The 15,975-nt window shown below is 42.8% G+C and overlaps 1 protein-coding gene across 3 annotated transcripts in view; it reads right to left on the reverse strand.

The window, feature by feature from the left end:
* Positions 1–740: 740 nt before the first annotated feature.
* LOC118283955 (cGMP-dependent protein kinase 1) overlaps positions 741–15,975 on the reverse strand; it is a 76,098-nt gene continuing 60,863 nt past the window's right edge. For all 3 annotated transcript variants that reach the window (XM_047335157.1, XM_035606429.2, XM_047335158.1), the window contains 11 exons: positions 11,988–12,053; positions 9,410–9,484; positions 5,272–5,368; positions 5,000–5,139; positions 4,606–4,695; positions 3,931–4,072; positions 3,451–3,614; positions 3,054–3,176; positions 2,893–2,955; positions 2,725–2,791; positions 741–2,629 (listed from right to left, as the gene is read on the reverse strand). In XM_047335157.1, the coding sequence (XP_047191113.1) occupies positions 2,531–2,629; positions 2,725–2,791; positions 2,893–2,955; positions 3,054–3,176; positions 3,451–3,614; positions 3,931–4,072; positions 4,606–4,695; positions 5,000–5,139; positions 5,272–5,368; positions 9,410–9,484; positions 11,988–12,053 (1,126 nt within the window). In that variant the 3' untranslated portion in view covers positions 741–2,530. The remainder of the gene's footprint in view (positions 2,630–2,724; positions 2,792–2,892; positions 2,956–3,053; positions 3,177–3,450; positions 3,615–3,930; positions 4,073–4,605; positions 4,696–4,999; positions 5,140–5,271; positions 5,369–9,409; positions 9,485–11,987; positions 12,054–15,975) is intronic.

Here is a 15,975-nt window from a genome sequence, read left to right on the forward strand (position 1 = left end):
AGGCGGCCGATATAAGATTCAAAACCAGCGGTTTGTATAGTGATGACACACACACATAAGGCATTGTGATAAACATAACCTGCCCTCAATACAGTCAAATACTTATGGTATACCTACACAATTAAGATTCCATCTCATTTGTAGTCCTCCATGAATATTATTCACTGATTTATGCAATTCAAATGTAAGTGTGTGTGTGTGTGTGTGTGTGTGTGTGTGTGTGTGTGTGTGTGTGTGTGTGTGATTGTGTTTGGCTTGCTGGGGATGAAATATGACTTGTGCTGTTCTTTACTTTAACCAAAATGTAAAATGAAAATCTGGATGATGTTAAGGATGCTATATGATCAATGCTATCATACAGTCAAAGATTGTCAACAGTGGTAAACAAGAGTATTGGTTTCACATTACTGGAACATTCAAAACTGCAAATCATTCTTGCCATCTCTAAAATGCTCTGATTTCATGGACGTCTGTCGACTGAAATGGATGATAGCTGGTCCCTCCGAGCTGTGATGTGCAGCTCACTTCATATCAGACCTGCTGTGGTTGACTTCATAGAATCACATCATCAGATATGTAGAGAAAAGCATGTCATTGCAGCCATATCAGGTCTGATGGATATATTTTTTGTCTTATCATTTTACTGTTGATAAATGTTCCTGTGAGGAAGCTCAACAGGACGGAAGGAGGAAATGTATTTCATACACAATTTGTCTGCCATCAAATGAGTAGGAATTCTCTTTCCAAGGTGATTAATGTATTTATTAGGTATAACAAAGGATGAGAAGCAGCCATCTAAGAGGACACACGTTCTTTTGAGGTGTATATGTGTTCATGCAGCATCGAAAAGGTGTTGTGATGTTAATTTTGTATGCCATTGACTTAAGGCACTTACATTACTTCGGATTTTTGGACGCGAGAGGCGATGAGCTGGGCGAGAGATCGTGGTGCTAGTAGTCAAAGCTGAGTTTCACAAAATATAATATTTTCTTTTGATTTCTTAAAATTTCTATTTCAATAATGCGAATGTGGTAAAATTGCCTTCAAAGTAGAGGATGGTTCATTTCTATTGATGAACTGAACAAGGGTGAACCTGTTTAAAACAGTAAAAACCTTGAGAATACCACTCAGCACAATGTCACATGGTGTCAAGTGATATTAAAACAAATCTGCACTCAAGTTTACAAATTGACACAAGTCTCCAATTTTCCAAAGAAGTTTGTCAGTACGTTACAAAGAAACCAAGCACGAAAAAAATCACTGTACAAAACAATAACCAGTACTGTCATCTCACCGATCTCTTATCATAATTTATCATTAACAGCACCAAAGACATTAAAACCATGTTCACAGTTATATCAGAACTATACAGGAGCAAACAGAGGATGTCCCGTTCGGTTGAATGGGAAGAGGCATTTGGGTGATTAAAAAAAAAAATTAAAATTAATAAGTATGTGGGTAGTGAAGCATTCCTATATGTGATTAAAAGCATATTAAATAGAGGAAAAAAAGAGTGTGACTTCACCTACTAAAGCTTGAAATTAGCTATAACTGGTGATTTTCTCAGTTAATGGTCGTAAGTGCATAATGACAGATTGTTTCATGGAAATACTTGCAGACATTTCGACTGTCAGTGTGTGATTCATTAAAATTTAAGCAGGGCACTTGAAGAGTCATGTCTCCCTCCACTAATTGCACAGTATTTGTACTTTTCAAGGTAGCTTCATCATATATAAAGGGTACTCAATATTTGATTTCAGCACTTTTGCGTTTGTGAGACTGTAACTCGTAAATTTAAATACTATGTGCCGTACATACTGTATACTGTGAGGATGTTATGGAAGGAAATCTGTGACATTCAGATTAGTCTTGAGCACTTGATGGCAGGTTTCCCTGCAAACTGTAGTGTGCAGATCTCTGAAGAGTGTCAGGACATGTAGCAAGCAGCTGCATGTCAATAAAACAGGGAACAACTACGGTAACACATTATAAACTCCCAAAGCCCACCACATACAGCATTTCACCAAATATTGTGGAGAAACACACAGAAAGAAAGAAAAAAAATCAATCGTTAGCCTCCTCCTTTTTCTGAACAGTCCATCGTCGCACTTTTCACACTCGTATTCATCCTGGAACCAAAACTTAGACAAACTATCACACATTCATTCACCCACCAAACACCTTTCCCCCCGTTACATGGAGAAGAAGCTGGCCCCACCGTCAGCCCCTGTTGTGTTGTGTGTAACCCTGCACTTTCTTTGCCATTTGCCTTTTTCGAGCCGAGAGTAAGACAACACTTGAGAATTGCTACAGCAGTCCCATTATAAATGCTTGATCCAGAGCCACAGAGAAATAAAGGCATATCGGTGACCCAGAGGGTTTTCCCATCCTGTCTGTCTATCTTCTTTTCCGTATCCTCTCTTTCATTTTTAATGCAGTTTGTTTTTTACAACACAGCCGATGTCCTCAGGATGGCCCCGGAGCCAACAAAAGACAAGTTCCTTTCCGGTCTGAAGGGCAGAGGAGGGCCTCAGAAATCCACATCCCAGCCCGAGTTGTCATCAGGGGGCGGGTCCTCGTTGTCCTCTGGGAACCTGTCGAAGTTACTTGTGTCAACTGCTGATGTGACCTGGTGGAAAAACGGCGGGGGGAAAATCCATAACATAAACAGTCAAGCAACAACAAATAGATCAGAGTGAGATATTTACTACAGTGTGCTCTTACATTAGGGATAATAGGAGGAGTCAATGTCCCCTTCTTCAAGCCCTCCCAGTTAAAGCCCTCAAACCATCTAAAAGGAAAAACAACATTAATACATACGTTGATGATTACGTTTCGCGCACAATTAGGAAAATAAAATGGATTATATTCATTCATAAGTGTTAAGCCTACTTGTGCTTTTGGATGTCTTTGACTCCATTTTTCAAGTTTCCCAGTCTTTCAGAGGGATTATCCCTGTAGCAGAAAAAAAAAAAAAACTTTACTCAGCATATCGAGCACTTAAATGAATTACTCTGACTTGCACCGCTGGAGGCACCAACACCAACACTCACCTGCATAGCTTTTTGATTAGGTTGGCAGCATTTTTGGTAATTTTCTTTGGAAATTCGATCATGTCAATGCCTCTCAGGATGATGTTGTATGTTTTCATAGGATCAGGGCCAGAGAATGGAGGGCTACATAAAGGAGACAAATGCATTAGTTCTTGTGTAGAATGCATTAGCGTGGGTCATTTTCTCCAAACAAGCATTTAATCAAGCGCCGTTAAAAATGTTCAATTGTGTACTGAGCTGTTTTACAAGAAGGTTTCACTCGTTTTCAGGACATTCTCCAAGTCGCCAAATACTTCTCCCGTTCATTTCTATTTTCTTCGCTGCGCGTGGAAACTTGCGGTAGATGCCAATGCCAAGGAATACGTAGTAAATCGTTTTTTCATGGGCTTGTGTGTACCTGCCAGTTAAGAGCTCAAACATGAGGATTCCTAGAGACCAGTAGTCAGCCGAGATGTCGTGGCCCTTGTTCAGGATAATTTCTGGCGCTACATACTCCGGCGTCCCACAGAAGGTCCACGTCTTCTTCCCAAAACCAATCTTCTTGGCAAAACCAAAGTCCACCTGAGGAAAAGAAGGATTTTCACTGTCAGTGCTGTCAGGTTGAAGACGAATCCAAATTTATTACGCATCAATTTGGCCCTTTTGTTTACCACATGTATAATAATGGAGAAGCTGAAAACAGTGTACTTGTTTTGATATGATACTTTTACACTTGGTGCTTTGACATGATGGATAGAAGGAATTGAACTTTCTTAAGATAATTATACTTTTATTTAAAGCCAACATGAGTCAAGTGTTCAAATTTCATGACTAGCCACATAGAAAGATAATTTCACAGACAAGGGGATTTTGGGGTGGTTCCATATTGATCTCTTACCAGTTTGGCATATCCTCTGTGGTCCAAGATAAGGTTCTCTGGTTTGAGGTCTCTGTAGATGATTCCTTTGGAATGCAGGTAGGCGAAGGCCTCTACCACACAAGCCGTGTAAAACCTCGTGGTCGAGTCCTCGAATGAACCCCTGGAAACACAGCAGGACAACAGAGCTGAGCTGTGAATATAGCAAGTAAAGATGCAGAGACGGGGGGTTGCATCGCGACGGATAACGGCAGTCTTCCATCAATGATGTCTTCTCTTAGACCAACCAGAAGATGGTTTAGTCTCATCATTACTCAAAAGAACAGATAACCAATAAAAATGTTACGTTAGATGTTTAAAAAACAAAACACAAATAAGATCTTTCAGGAAAATATTCAAAACACAACACGTTTCAACATATTCCAACTACAATATGAGTGACTGGAACTATAACTGAGATATAATTCATTATAATTCATGTTGAGGAATATGTGGGCTGTCCATCTGGATAAAACCAGAAACCATGAAGGGAAAAGCTCTGGCCATCTTCCAAGTGAGCAGGACTTTGATTTTAGCACAATTTCTCTAATTGCAACACTGACGACATTGTAGAACTCAATGCTTTTTAGCTTCAGTAGCAGAAACAGAAATATGACACAATTCAATTTAATAATTAACTGGTGAAATGGAGCGTACCTGTCTCGAAGAATGGTCCATAGCTCTCCTCCTAGACACGCTTCCATCAGCATGTAGAGGTACTTGCTGTCCTTGAAGGTTCTGTAGAGTCTGAAAACACAAGAGAGCATGTTATCAGAAAAGGATATGCGATAAATATGTGGTTGGACAAGTGCAGCTAATCGAATGAATAATTCAATATTAAACAAATAAAGCTGAAACCTCACTCCTGCAAAACGGCGGCTGACCAATATAACCAGGTCATATAAATATAAATGTGTCTTCACGCAAGTTTTACAAGCTGGATATTCTACAGAAAACTTCAGGTGCAGGTCCTTCTGGCTCGTGGCATGTACAGTATATATGATCGATTATCTGTGTTGCCTCTCAGTGGGGCTGTTCAGAGGGCATATACCTAACAATGAAGTCAGAGTGGGCCTCCTGCATGATGAGCTTCTCCGAACGAATGTGCTCCTGCTGTCTCGTATCGACAATGTGCCTCTTCTTCAGGATCTTCATGGCGAAGGTTTTGTTCTCATCGCTCTTGAGCTGAACCTGCGAGTAAAGAGTGGATGGATGAAATTCAAATACAGAAGTCATCCTGCAGATTTACTCGAGCATCCTTAGGCAAAAGATGTTTAAAAAAAAAGAAAAGTCATGGTACTGTGCCGGTGCAGTGCCTCCTACCAGCTCAACACGTCCAAAGCCACCGACCCCCAGAGTGTCGATGATGTTGAAGTCAGCGAGGTTGAGGTTGAAGAAAAACGCATTCTCTGCTTCATACCTGCGGTGGCGGGGAACAGATTAGAGATGAAATCGAGGATGGAAGAAGAGATAATCCACTTTCAACAACCCGGGACAAAATATCTGTCTCTCGTCTGAGCACATTTGTTTGCAAATCAATTCATAAAGATCTATCAAGGATGTTGTGGAGTGTATAAATATGTGTATAACCATGTGAACAGGATGTGTTTGAGTTTAAGCCACAAATCGCGTGGACTGACTAACTGACAGACTAACTGCCCCCAGCCTGTCCCCATTCCTCACAGGAGAGAACAAACCTACTGCTCATTACTCAGCTGGCACGGCGGACAAGCCCGGGCTCTGCCACTGAACATGCCAACATGCCAACATGCCAACGCAGACCTGCACATGCTGGCAGCTTAGATCGTCCCTTATCCCCAGATGCCCCACGTCTTCTCTGGTTATTGTTTGATCCAGACAGAGTTTCATCAACTCAGTCTCTGGATCAATGGGTTTAGGACAGATCTGTGCCTGGACGGGCCTTTTCTGGGTCACTCGGCGACCGACTATTGTCTCAATGTCAGTCCTTTTCTCTCATAAAACCAGTACAGCTGTGTGTTAATAACACATTTATCAAAAACACATCTGCACGACGAGATCAAACACCATGCTTATACTTCACGGAGCAGCAGAGATCAAGTCTATTTCCGAGCACTGTTCCAGATTTGAATTCAATAAATAATACGGCGAACGAGATGACTGACTTTGCCTCATTTGAGATGTGGAACTTCATACTCCATAAAATCCACCGGATACATCAGTTACACTGTGAGCCAAGGACAATAAAACCCTTTCCCTAAGCTGCATGCCAGTGGGCATTATGGTTTCACATGCTGGCAGGTTACCGAGCATGGTGTTCCTCAGAAACACCAGGTTACCAGGACAGCCACTGTTTATTTGTGTGTGTGTATAGGCACTGCTGCGATCATTTGAGATTCTCAGGTGATCCTTTCATCTGTGCTGTCTCTCCATCATCTGGAAGACAGCCCAGAACAAAAAAAAACAGTCCTGTGAATCGCACAATGCGCACTGCTTAAGAAAAGGATGGAGAGAAGTAACTGAGAGGACACAAATGACTGTGTGGGACAGGATTATCATTAAGGTCAAGGTGACCAACACGTGCAGATACACAGATGTATAAGTGTCCACACACACATAAAATCTATGAGGTGAGGACATGTGTTTGAGTCCTGTTAATGAAGGAGGTCTGGCACATTCTGTCAGGATATAAAGGGATCAGCGGATCATTTTACATCAGGTCTTCAAAGAAGGTTTAACAGTAATTGTAGCATTCGGCCAGAAGATGGCAGTGTTGCTGCGTCACTCCATTCCCATTATCAAGGGAAGAAAGCTGACTCCACGCCATTCAAGGCTGAACCACAAAATGAAACTATTGTATTGATGTAATGGGGGAAAACCTTCAAAATTTCATGGACTAGAACTTTCTATTATATTCCAACCAAAAGATGAACTCTTCTTTCGCGGAATAAAATAAAGTATGCATACACTCAGCTCCAGATGATGATATACTTTTTTTTTTTTTCTTTCCCAGAAAGCAGCACTTCTGTGTCTGTGTCCATGGACGAAACATTAGATGTTGGAAACGGGAACGTGATACTGGTGAGCAGACCCAGTGGGATTGGGGCCATACATTCACCTGCAATAGATGTCTAAACCACGACCTTGAATGAAAACTAACACAGAGAGGAGCTGCAACCAACATTGCGACTTTACCCCGGTTAGGTATATGCGCATGTTCTTTGAGGTCACTCATGTGAGTTGGAAGGAACATCTTACTTATAACTGTAACGTGGCAAATCCATCACTAGTACTGCGACACAAAGTGCTCCTCTGTGGGTCAAGTAGCACCCCAGTGGGTGATAATCTGTATCAGTAAACGGATGAGATCATATGAAATGATGCAATCCCCATGTGCCTTAGAGCATGTGAGTGTGTGAGAGTGTGCGTATGCTATTATCCTCATTTCTTTTGTTCCGGTTTTTCTTGGTCTAGTCCGACTCAAGGGACTAGGAGAGAGGAGAAGAAAGCCTCTTTGACCTTAAAGCAGGCTCTTACGAAATGCCACGTTTATTTTGCCAGTAATACCTTACTATCCAACTCCTACACATCCTCGACAGACAGAAACAGACTCAAGGGTAATCAATCTTCAATCACAGAGAGATTTGCTTTCTCGCAGAATGGGCCAAGTATTTATAATCATTTAAAGGGCATCTGCAAATTTCATACGGTTGGATTTCAGACGTTTTAATGGCAGTTTGAGGGGAAAAACGAGGCCGATTTCATCACTAGAGTAAAGACAATGGAAGCAGCTGTCGGCATGTGAGAGGATAGTTTGAATTACCCTAAGAGAGTCACCAGGAAGCAGAAGTTCTTTTAAGGGCATTTTATACCTTTGTAAGAGAGTCGGTAAGAAGTGATGGCAGGACATGAGAGGAGAGAGAGAGAGATCAGGAATTAACTTGAATATATATATAAGTTGGAAGTCCAACTCTTGGGCCAGACACACCATGTTTTGGTGGAAACATTATAACAGGGATGCGTGTACTTGCTCCCCTCGGTGCAGTGTTATGCTCCTCCTGCGGGGAGAATTGGCGGCCTGATCAAAGACAATGCGTGCTCATGGCACCGAGCACGGAGGTAGTGTTTGAAGACCAGACCTGTCAAACTCACAGGGAGCAGCTGTATCGTTACAGTGCTTATCCACTGTGACCAATTAGAGACAGCCTCCATCACCGTGGGACCCTGACTCAGGCTTTCCTCACCAAGACAGTGTGCTCCACTGGGCAGAAGGGCCCAGCAAAATGTGACACAAACGCGTGCACGCACACACACACACACACACACACACACACACACAAACACACACACAAACACACACACACAGTGCACAGCGGGGAAAAGTTGTACCTTAATCAGGGTGAGAGCAGCTTCGATGTGACAGTGTTTAGGGAGCAGTGGGAGAGAGTGTCTCTATTTTAAGGTAAAGTTCTGTGGAGAGCGGGGTTGTTGACAAGATTATAAATCATAGTCATCGGAAAGCATTAAGTGCTGCTCATTTGCATTAAATCAATCTTAAAGCAGCTTCCCTATAGACCTACGTGGGATTGGAAGACTGGGGTAGTTAGGGCTCACGGCAGGTCTCCTCCTTTCACACACATCTGCTGGAGGAGCACTAATCTGTGCCACTGAGCCATAGGGGGGCACCTGACCAGGGCTAAATGCCAGCGGCAAGCCACTGAGCCTCTGTCCAACACACTAACTGGTGTTATGGTCTGCTATCTGCTGACTTAATGCCACTGACTCGCAAAGATGACTGACACTCTGAGCAGTCAGCTAGAAATCCAACACACTGGACAGAAGTGTCATCTGCTTTGTCACCCGCCTCGTTCGCTCCCCTCACGCCATCCATCTATCTCCATGTCTCTCCTTTTCTCTCTCTCTCGCCGTCTGTGGCGATAAGTTTCTCCTGCTCTCTCGCCCCTCTGACATCTGTCATTACTGGGTTCTAACTTCTCCTCACTTTGACTCGTAACACGGCACTGAGTGAGCGAGGTATCAGATCATGTCAATGTGTGGCTGTCTGGGCCTTGAAATGTCCACCCCAAGGTGTCCTGGGCTTTCTGTACTGCGATTCTCTTGTTTCCATAGTGACGATAAACAGAGACATATTAATTCCTGCTGACATGGGGGCAGAGGTCATATTGTGCTTTGTGGCCTCCCACCTGGGTATTGTCCTGTTATGTAACAGACCTAAAGGCTCAATACATTAATGGCTGGCCTGGAGCACATCTCTTAAAAAAAACATTGCAGCTGTTGGGTCGTCACAAATATGGTAAAATGTTTTAGATGTTAATTGAAAGTGAAAATTAATTTCCGAAATGAATTGATTAAAACAAAAATGACCAAAAACAAGGAATGAGGCCTCAATCAAAGAGCAGTAAGATACATTTGCATAGTGGGTATTTTAATGAATTTATGATAACAATTCCAATTGTCTTACTTGGCTTTGGCATCGGCGTCCTCGTGACCTTTACTGGACACGTCCTCCAATCCTCCTATCAGGTGCTTGAATGAACTGCAACAAAGACAGCGAAGGTTAAAACAGCACACAATCAAAATGTTTAGAGACGATTTAGTTTGTTCACGAGTCTACAATCAATCCAACCCAACATTACATACACATAATGAATACATGGCTTATGGTTACAGGGAATAAAGCAGTTTGTAAACTGCAGGCGATCTGTCTAAGAAGCTGGTGCAATGCATAGCTGGGCTGTCATAAAATCCACTTCCAGTTATTATTAAATATTAATCAGTCTGCTCTGAGAGATGAGACTCTAAAAAATCACTGAGAAGAGGCGAGAAGACTGAGCTACCCAGAGGTGTAAATCCGTGATAGCCGACAGGAACTGAGTGGGAACTTTAGAGACAAAGGCAGTCGCTGCACATTCATTTCTTTAATAAATGAATAATACAGCGGTAAACATACCGTGTGAGTCACTGGATATTGTACAAATTAGCATCAGACAACGGTAATGTGTTCTGTCCTTATCTCACTTTGTAAATTCAGTCACGTTATTTCACCAAAAGAAATGGTACAACCATGTTTGAATGATTTTTTTTAAGCATTTATAGGTAAAATCACAATGACAGGGATATAGAACATAATAACATATCCAATTAATCTCTTAATATTCACTAACATGACCTCAGTGGATATAGAAGTTGAGGCAAGATCATGATGTGACGTTGACTGCAGAATAACAAGCTACATAAAATGCTCACTTGCTGAAGTACCGTACATGGAAATAACAACTATGCTTTGGCTAATTTCTCTCCCAAGTATGGCTGCCTCTGCAAAACACTCCTGTGTGAACAACAAACTGAGAGGGAGTTTTCATGCATCAAGCTGTCAGCCAGAAGATGCAACACATCTGGTGTTTTTTTTCGCCCGTTGAGACCATAATGCCTGCGAGCTGGCACTGTTTTTGCGAGCTGAGCTGTTCTTCACATGTTTAGCTGCTCATACGGTGTCTATTGCAAACAGTCGGTGACTCCCGGCCACTTTTTTTTAATTCCCCGTCTCTCTCCCGCCGCCTCTATCTCCTCGAGCACAACTCCTGCAATTATTCTTATCTCACCTCTTGCGCTGTATTGTTTCCTTTTCGCCGCCTCACACATGCATTGGCATTCATGAAACGCAGAAACGCACGCAGACAAACAAAAGGGTTTGGCATCTGCGCCCACAACCGGCCCGGCTGGGTGGGGAGACGCACATAATGAACTCGTTTTGTGGGCCGTGACAGCATTAGCAGCTTGCTGCTATGAAAGGCACAATGGATGACGGTGGTAATCACCTGTGCTGGGTGACTCACTCACTATACCCTCTGCTCGCTCTGAGGATGGCCCATTTGCGCTTGCTGTGTTCCCTGAGGCCACAGGGAGGCCCTGGGTAAGCTGATACCATTTCCTCCCAACGCCCGACCCGTCTGTCTCTACTCTCACCACACGACGTAGTGCCAGAGACAGAGATGCTCGGAGACGACTTCTCTTCCGAGAGTGTGACCTTGTATGAACTTATTTTGGATCGGCATTTCCCTTAAAGCGCGACCATGCCCTAACGTCGTCATTTAAAAGCCATGTTTTTGCAATTAGAGGAAAAACGGCAAATGTTTGAGCAGAGGTGGTTTAAAGGGCAGTGATAATAATCTTCTGACATACATCAGTGGGGGGGGGGGGGGGGGGGGGGGACAAGCCCTAGCTAGTTATTCCTGCACAAATCTGGCATAAATCTAAATTCCTTCCTGAAGTCCATCTAGGACACGTTTTACACCTGCCTCCTTGACGTCACAAAACAAAGCAAGTGTGATAAGTTTAGCCTTTTATGTCTGTGTCTGGGAAACAATTACGTGATAATTAGTTGAGTCCTGAACATAAAAGCTGGATCAATCTGCAGCCTTGAAAGGTGAATTACTTCTTATAACTCCCACACTTCATGAGCAGCTATTTAAAGCACGGAAACGTCACTTTTGCTGATGGACGACGACTGCAGCAGTAAGTGACTATTACTAAATGGTAAAATGTATCGGAACAGTATAGAACAAATAGAGAAGCCCCATTGAGTCAACAAGCATTAGTTACCATATTTTAATGGTCATACCAGACTGTACTAAAGTGAGTAAGGGCCTGTTTTAAGGCTTTTGTACTCTTCTAAGTGTAAGAATCTTTCAAAAGTCACATGGTCTTGCTATGAATTAGGCACTGTAGTTATAAGGAAATATGAGACATGCAGAACCTATTTTTCTCCTGAAAATCAGAACTGGATGAATTGTGACAATATAGGATAGATCTTACCCGATCTGATTCGATTATTTCTTTTTCCTTTCTTTTTTGAGTTTAAAAAAATGATACCAATGTCAACTACATGTGCGACGTGTTCATCAACTAAGGAGTTCATGTTGACATGGCATTAAAGGTAGCACCTGTAATGCCTGTTCCAATAAAACCTCCTTGTCTGACAATAACAAGCAAAGCAGAATTTGTGGGCCCTGGTGGGGATGAACTTTACTGATACTCACTCTCTATCGATGACTAAACAGGTGACTGCCTCTGCTGCAATGACGTTGGCCGTCCTGATGTCCTCCCTGTGGGAAGAGAAAACACACGCAATCAGGCACAAATGTCATTGACTCTCGTCATTATTCATTTAAAATTCTTCATCAGAGTTGTGAAAATGGAGCCAGGCAAAGCTAAATACTAATCAAAACTCTCAGTCATGTCTTGTTAGACTCAATTTACTTTTGAAATGGTACTGGCACATGATGAAAACATCACGCTCAACAGGCAACACACATCGCAGCATGATGGGCATTACTCTTTATCATATTTGACATTGAGTCCATCTTCTTCTGATGATTCCTCAGAGGAGTCGCCCCAATCGCAGGAATCCTCTGAGTCTGTATCCCAAGTATTCATCCTTCACTGTGAAAAATGTTCTGCTCACACAGTCCCACATCGATAAGCCCTGACTCTGAACCAGCACACTGCCCAGGGCAGCCCTCCAACAAAAGACAAGTCTGTGGTACTTGTATATAAATCTCCAATCCGAGTGCAGTGTTATCCACTCTAACACGGAATAAGATATCAGGAGAAAGACCGGAGACTCTTCAGGGGTTGCCCCATGAGCAGATTATTTCGTGCCCCATCTTTTGAAAAGCGAGGAAATAAAAAAGATCATTCCCCGGATGAATTTCACGTCTCGCTGGGGAGACATGAAAAGGCAAATCAAAAGTCAAAAATATTGGATTCAATTCTTCTGAAGCGCTAACAGCTAACTGTGCGGGCTAACAATTACTCTCTGTGTCCGATCTGAACTCAGACATATGGGTGGCAACCTATTTCAATGAGCTGAGGTGACAATTCCTCCTCATGCTATGTCAACTCCCTCTGCCTTCCCTCTTCCAAACGCACACGTGTAACCCCCCCCCCCCCCCCCCCCTCCTCATTCATGCAAGCACACTCACGCACGTACGCATACACACACACACACACACACACACACACACACACACACACACACACAGTATTTCTGTTGACCCTTTTGAGTAAAGGCCACAGCTGGTGCGGGAACAACACATTTTGGAAGGTGAGGGCGACAGAGGAGAAGAGAGCAGAAGGTGTGGGGGGGGAGTGTTTGTCAGGGGCATTGGATATATTAACAGATGACTACTGGAGTCCTCTGGCTAGTGTAACACACACAGTATCTCATTGGGCTATATGACTTGCATCAATGCACTCGACACAATGCTCTGGCAAACACTGCTCCACCTGTTCGCCCACAACAGCATTCAAAACCATTGACATGAACAAAATTGCAGTAATAACTGGGTCAATGGGTGAAAGAACAACAAATGTCCCAGCTCTGGATGAACAATGACAATGTGTGTGATTCGCCATAGTTGCTACTATTGAATGTGTTGTAAATAGTTTGGGGAACTAGAGTCATGATGGTTGACACCCAGTGCCAATGAGTTCTCAATGGTTCACCACACAAGTAAATTGCATTGTGTGACTCCGCTTGAGCTGATGGTTTGCATAACAGGGTGATTTAATTTTGGTGCAAATTACTAACAGAGAAGAGAAGAGAAGAGAAGAGAAGAGAGGTTTCATACGTTTCTTATTTTAGATGTTTTAAATAGGTGTAATTCACGTGTAGTGTAACTCATAAAGGAAAGCACAAGAGCTGCTCATAGGTTTATGCTGTTGATTATTCATATATTCAGAAGCTGAATAGGAAGCCATCTTCCACTGTTGGGGGCTGTTGAGCCACAAATACTTGTAATGCGCCAGCTGTGAATTTGCCCGTGATAATATGCCAGCTGTGCGTCACTTTTCAAAAGCCATCACACCCCACTTCTACAAATGTACCTACATCTGTCGCCTAAATTGCACACGCCTATTTTCAAAGTCACAACATAAATGCTCCTCAAATATTTGATATTCACTGAAAGTGTTGAGTAGCCATTATTTGGTAGTTCCAAGGTCGATAACGGAAAGGATTTAAACGACTTTAAATAACTTTCGATGTAATCTAAAAACGTGTTTCAAGAGATGACACACACACACACACACACAGACACACACACATTAGTTTTCCCATGTGTGATAATGGGCCACACTTAAAGTGACAATCACAATCTGCTGCATTAGTTAATTTGTCTCGTAAAGGAAGTGAACAGCCTTAATGACATTTACTAACCATGGCGACCCGACAAAACAACACAACACAACTGAAATTGTGATTACATAAGCATAAATCCTCAGTCCTCAAGGATTTCCTATTCGAGAGCAGCTTGTTACACCTGTCGCCGGCTGCTCGACTGTAGCTGAGAAAAGCGACTTAGTGAGCCGCTGCGTTGATACCAGAGGTGTTCCATATGAAACACAATCGCTGAACAGCATCTGTCAGAATGATTCATTTGCACACCGCAGAGCCCAAGTCATCCGGTGAGACAAAGATGGCTCCGCACTTGTTAATTGCGGCGCAACTTGAAATGGATTGGAAAGAGGAGCCCACGTACACACGTACACACACACACACACACACACACACACACACACACACACACGCACAAGCACCGACGCACCAATAGCAGCTGCACACTCTGTCTGGAATGTCCTTTGGACATACACAGGAGTTTGCCCGTGGTGTTGATTTCCAGTAGATGGCCAAAATGTACCTGGTAATTGGACAGTGATCTGGTGTCCCAGGAAAGGGGGGGTTATGAAAATAACGCACAGGCTCGGAGGCTGAAGTGTGGGGCAGCAGTGGACTGCAGCGAGGGGAGAGAGCAGCCAGGGTCAGGACTGGGGCAAGAACAAGAGGTGGCTGTGGAGATTTGTGCTTTGGTATTAAAGTACTCGAGTAATTGACTGTGCCAGCGTCTAAGCAGCTTCCCCCCATTAGCTACGAATGGTGCATTTTCCACACAGCTGCAGAGTAGGACCACTTTCCAAGCCATACCATCCATTTAATGAATACATTTTTCTCACTTTTCCAGGCAGCCACATGGATTCACTTTATGAAAGCTAAGACTGCTTTGAAACCACCTCCTTATATTGGTGCAATCATGTTTCTATTTCAAGCTCCAACATTCAAATGTTAGCTCCTAAACCTTATTTAAGCCACAAACCAAACTTGGACAGTGTAAAAAGGATGATGCGGAGAGGTTACTCCCAGGTGTCTGAGCTTACAAGCACATCGACACACTCCCTTATTTTAATCAGTGTTTCTAGTGAACAGAATTCATTTAACCCTAAACCTTTTACCGAGAAGAAACTTCTAGCATTTGCCTCATACAGTTGCGTGGATGTAAGGTCTTCACCAGTCTAAAAACCTTTGCTATAGAGGAATGTCAAATACACAGAGGAAACAGACCGGAAGAGAGAGCCGCCATGCAAAACACTTCATGGCGCAGCTAAATGTTGACATCAAGATGCCAACATGCTCACAATGATAAACATTCACTGCTGATGTTTTACAGTACCATACTTTCACGTTCAGTGCTTTGCATAATAGCATGATGCAGTAATATTTGCTAATTATGACAAAACACAGAGTGAGGCTAATGGGAGAGTCATTTTCGCAAGCACTGTCCATTAAAAAAGAAAAACCTGATGATGATGATGCCAGATGAAAGATTAACACAAATGATTACAAGTCAATGCATATCAGTGTGTGTGCTAAATTTCGTGGCTATCCATAGTTGTTGAGACATTCCACTTAAAACCCCAAATGGGAAATTATTGGGGTCACCAAAACCCTCGTAGTACATCACTTGGAGGTCATCAGTCCTCCATCTCATATGATGAATGATGCCATGGGTGGTACAAAATGTCCAAATGTCCAACAGTTTCCTTAATTAGCGCCTCTACTGGCGACTTTTTGCCAGTGGCATTGTGGGGCTTTATTTGCTTTACCAACGCATAGTTGATGAGCTTGTAAAGGTGAGGGTGATGGGGTTAGGATTACTCTACAGAATAGTACAAGCAAACTATTTAAATACA

This window comes from Scophthalmus maximus, chromosome 10 (assembly GCF_022379125.1).
Source record: "Scophthalmus maximus strain ysfricsl-2021 chromosome 10, ASM2237912v1, whole genome shotgun sequence".
Taxonomy (NCBI): Eukaryota; Metazoa; Chordata; class Actinopteri; order Pleuronectiformes; family Scophthalmidae; genus Scophthalmus; species Scophthalmus maximus.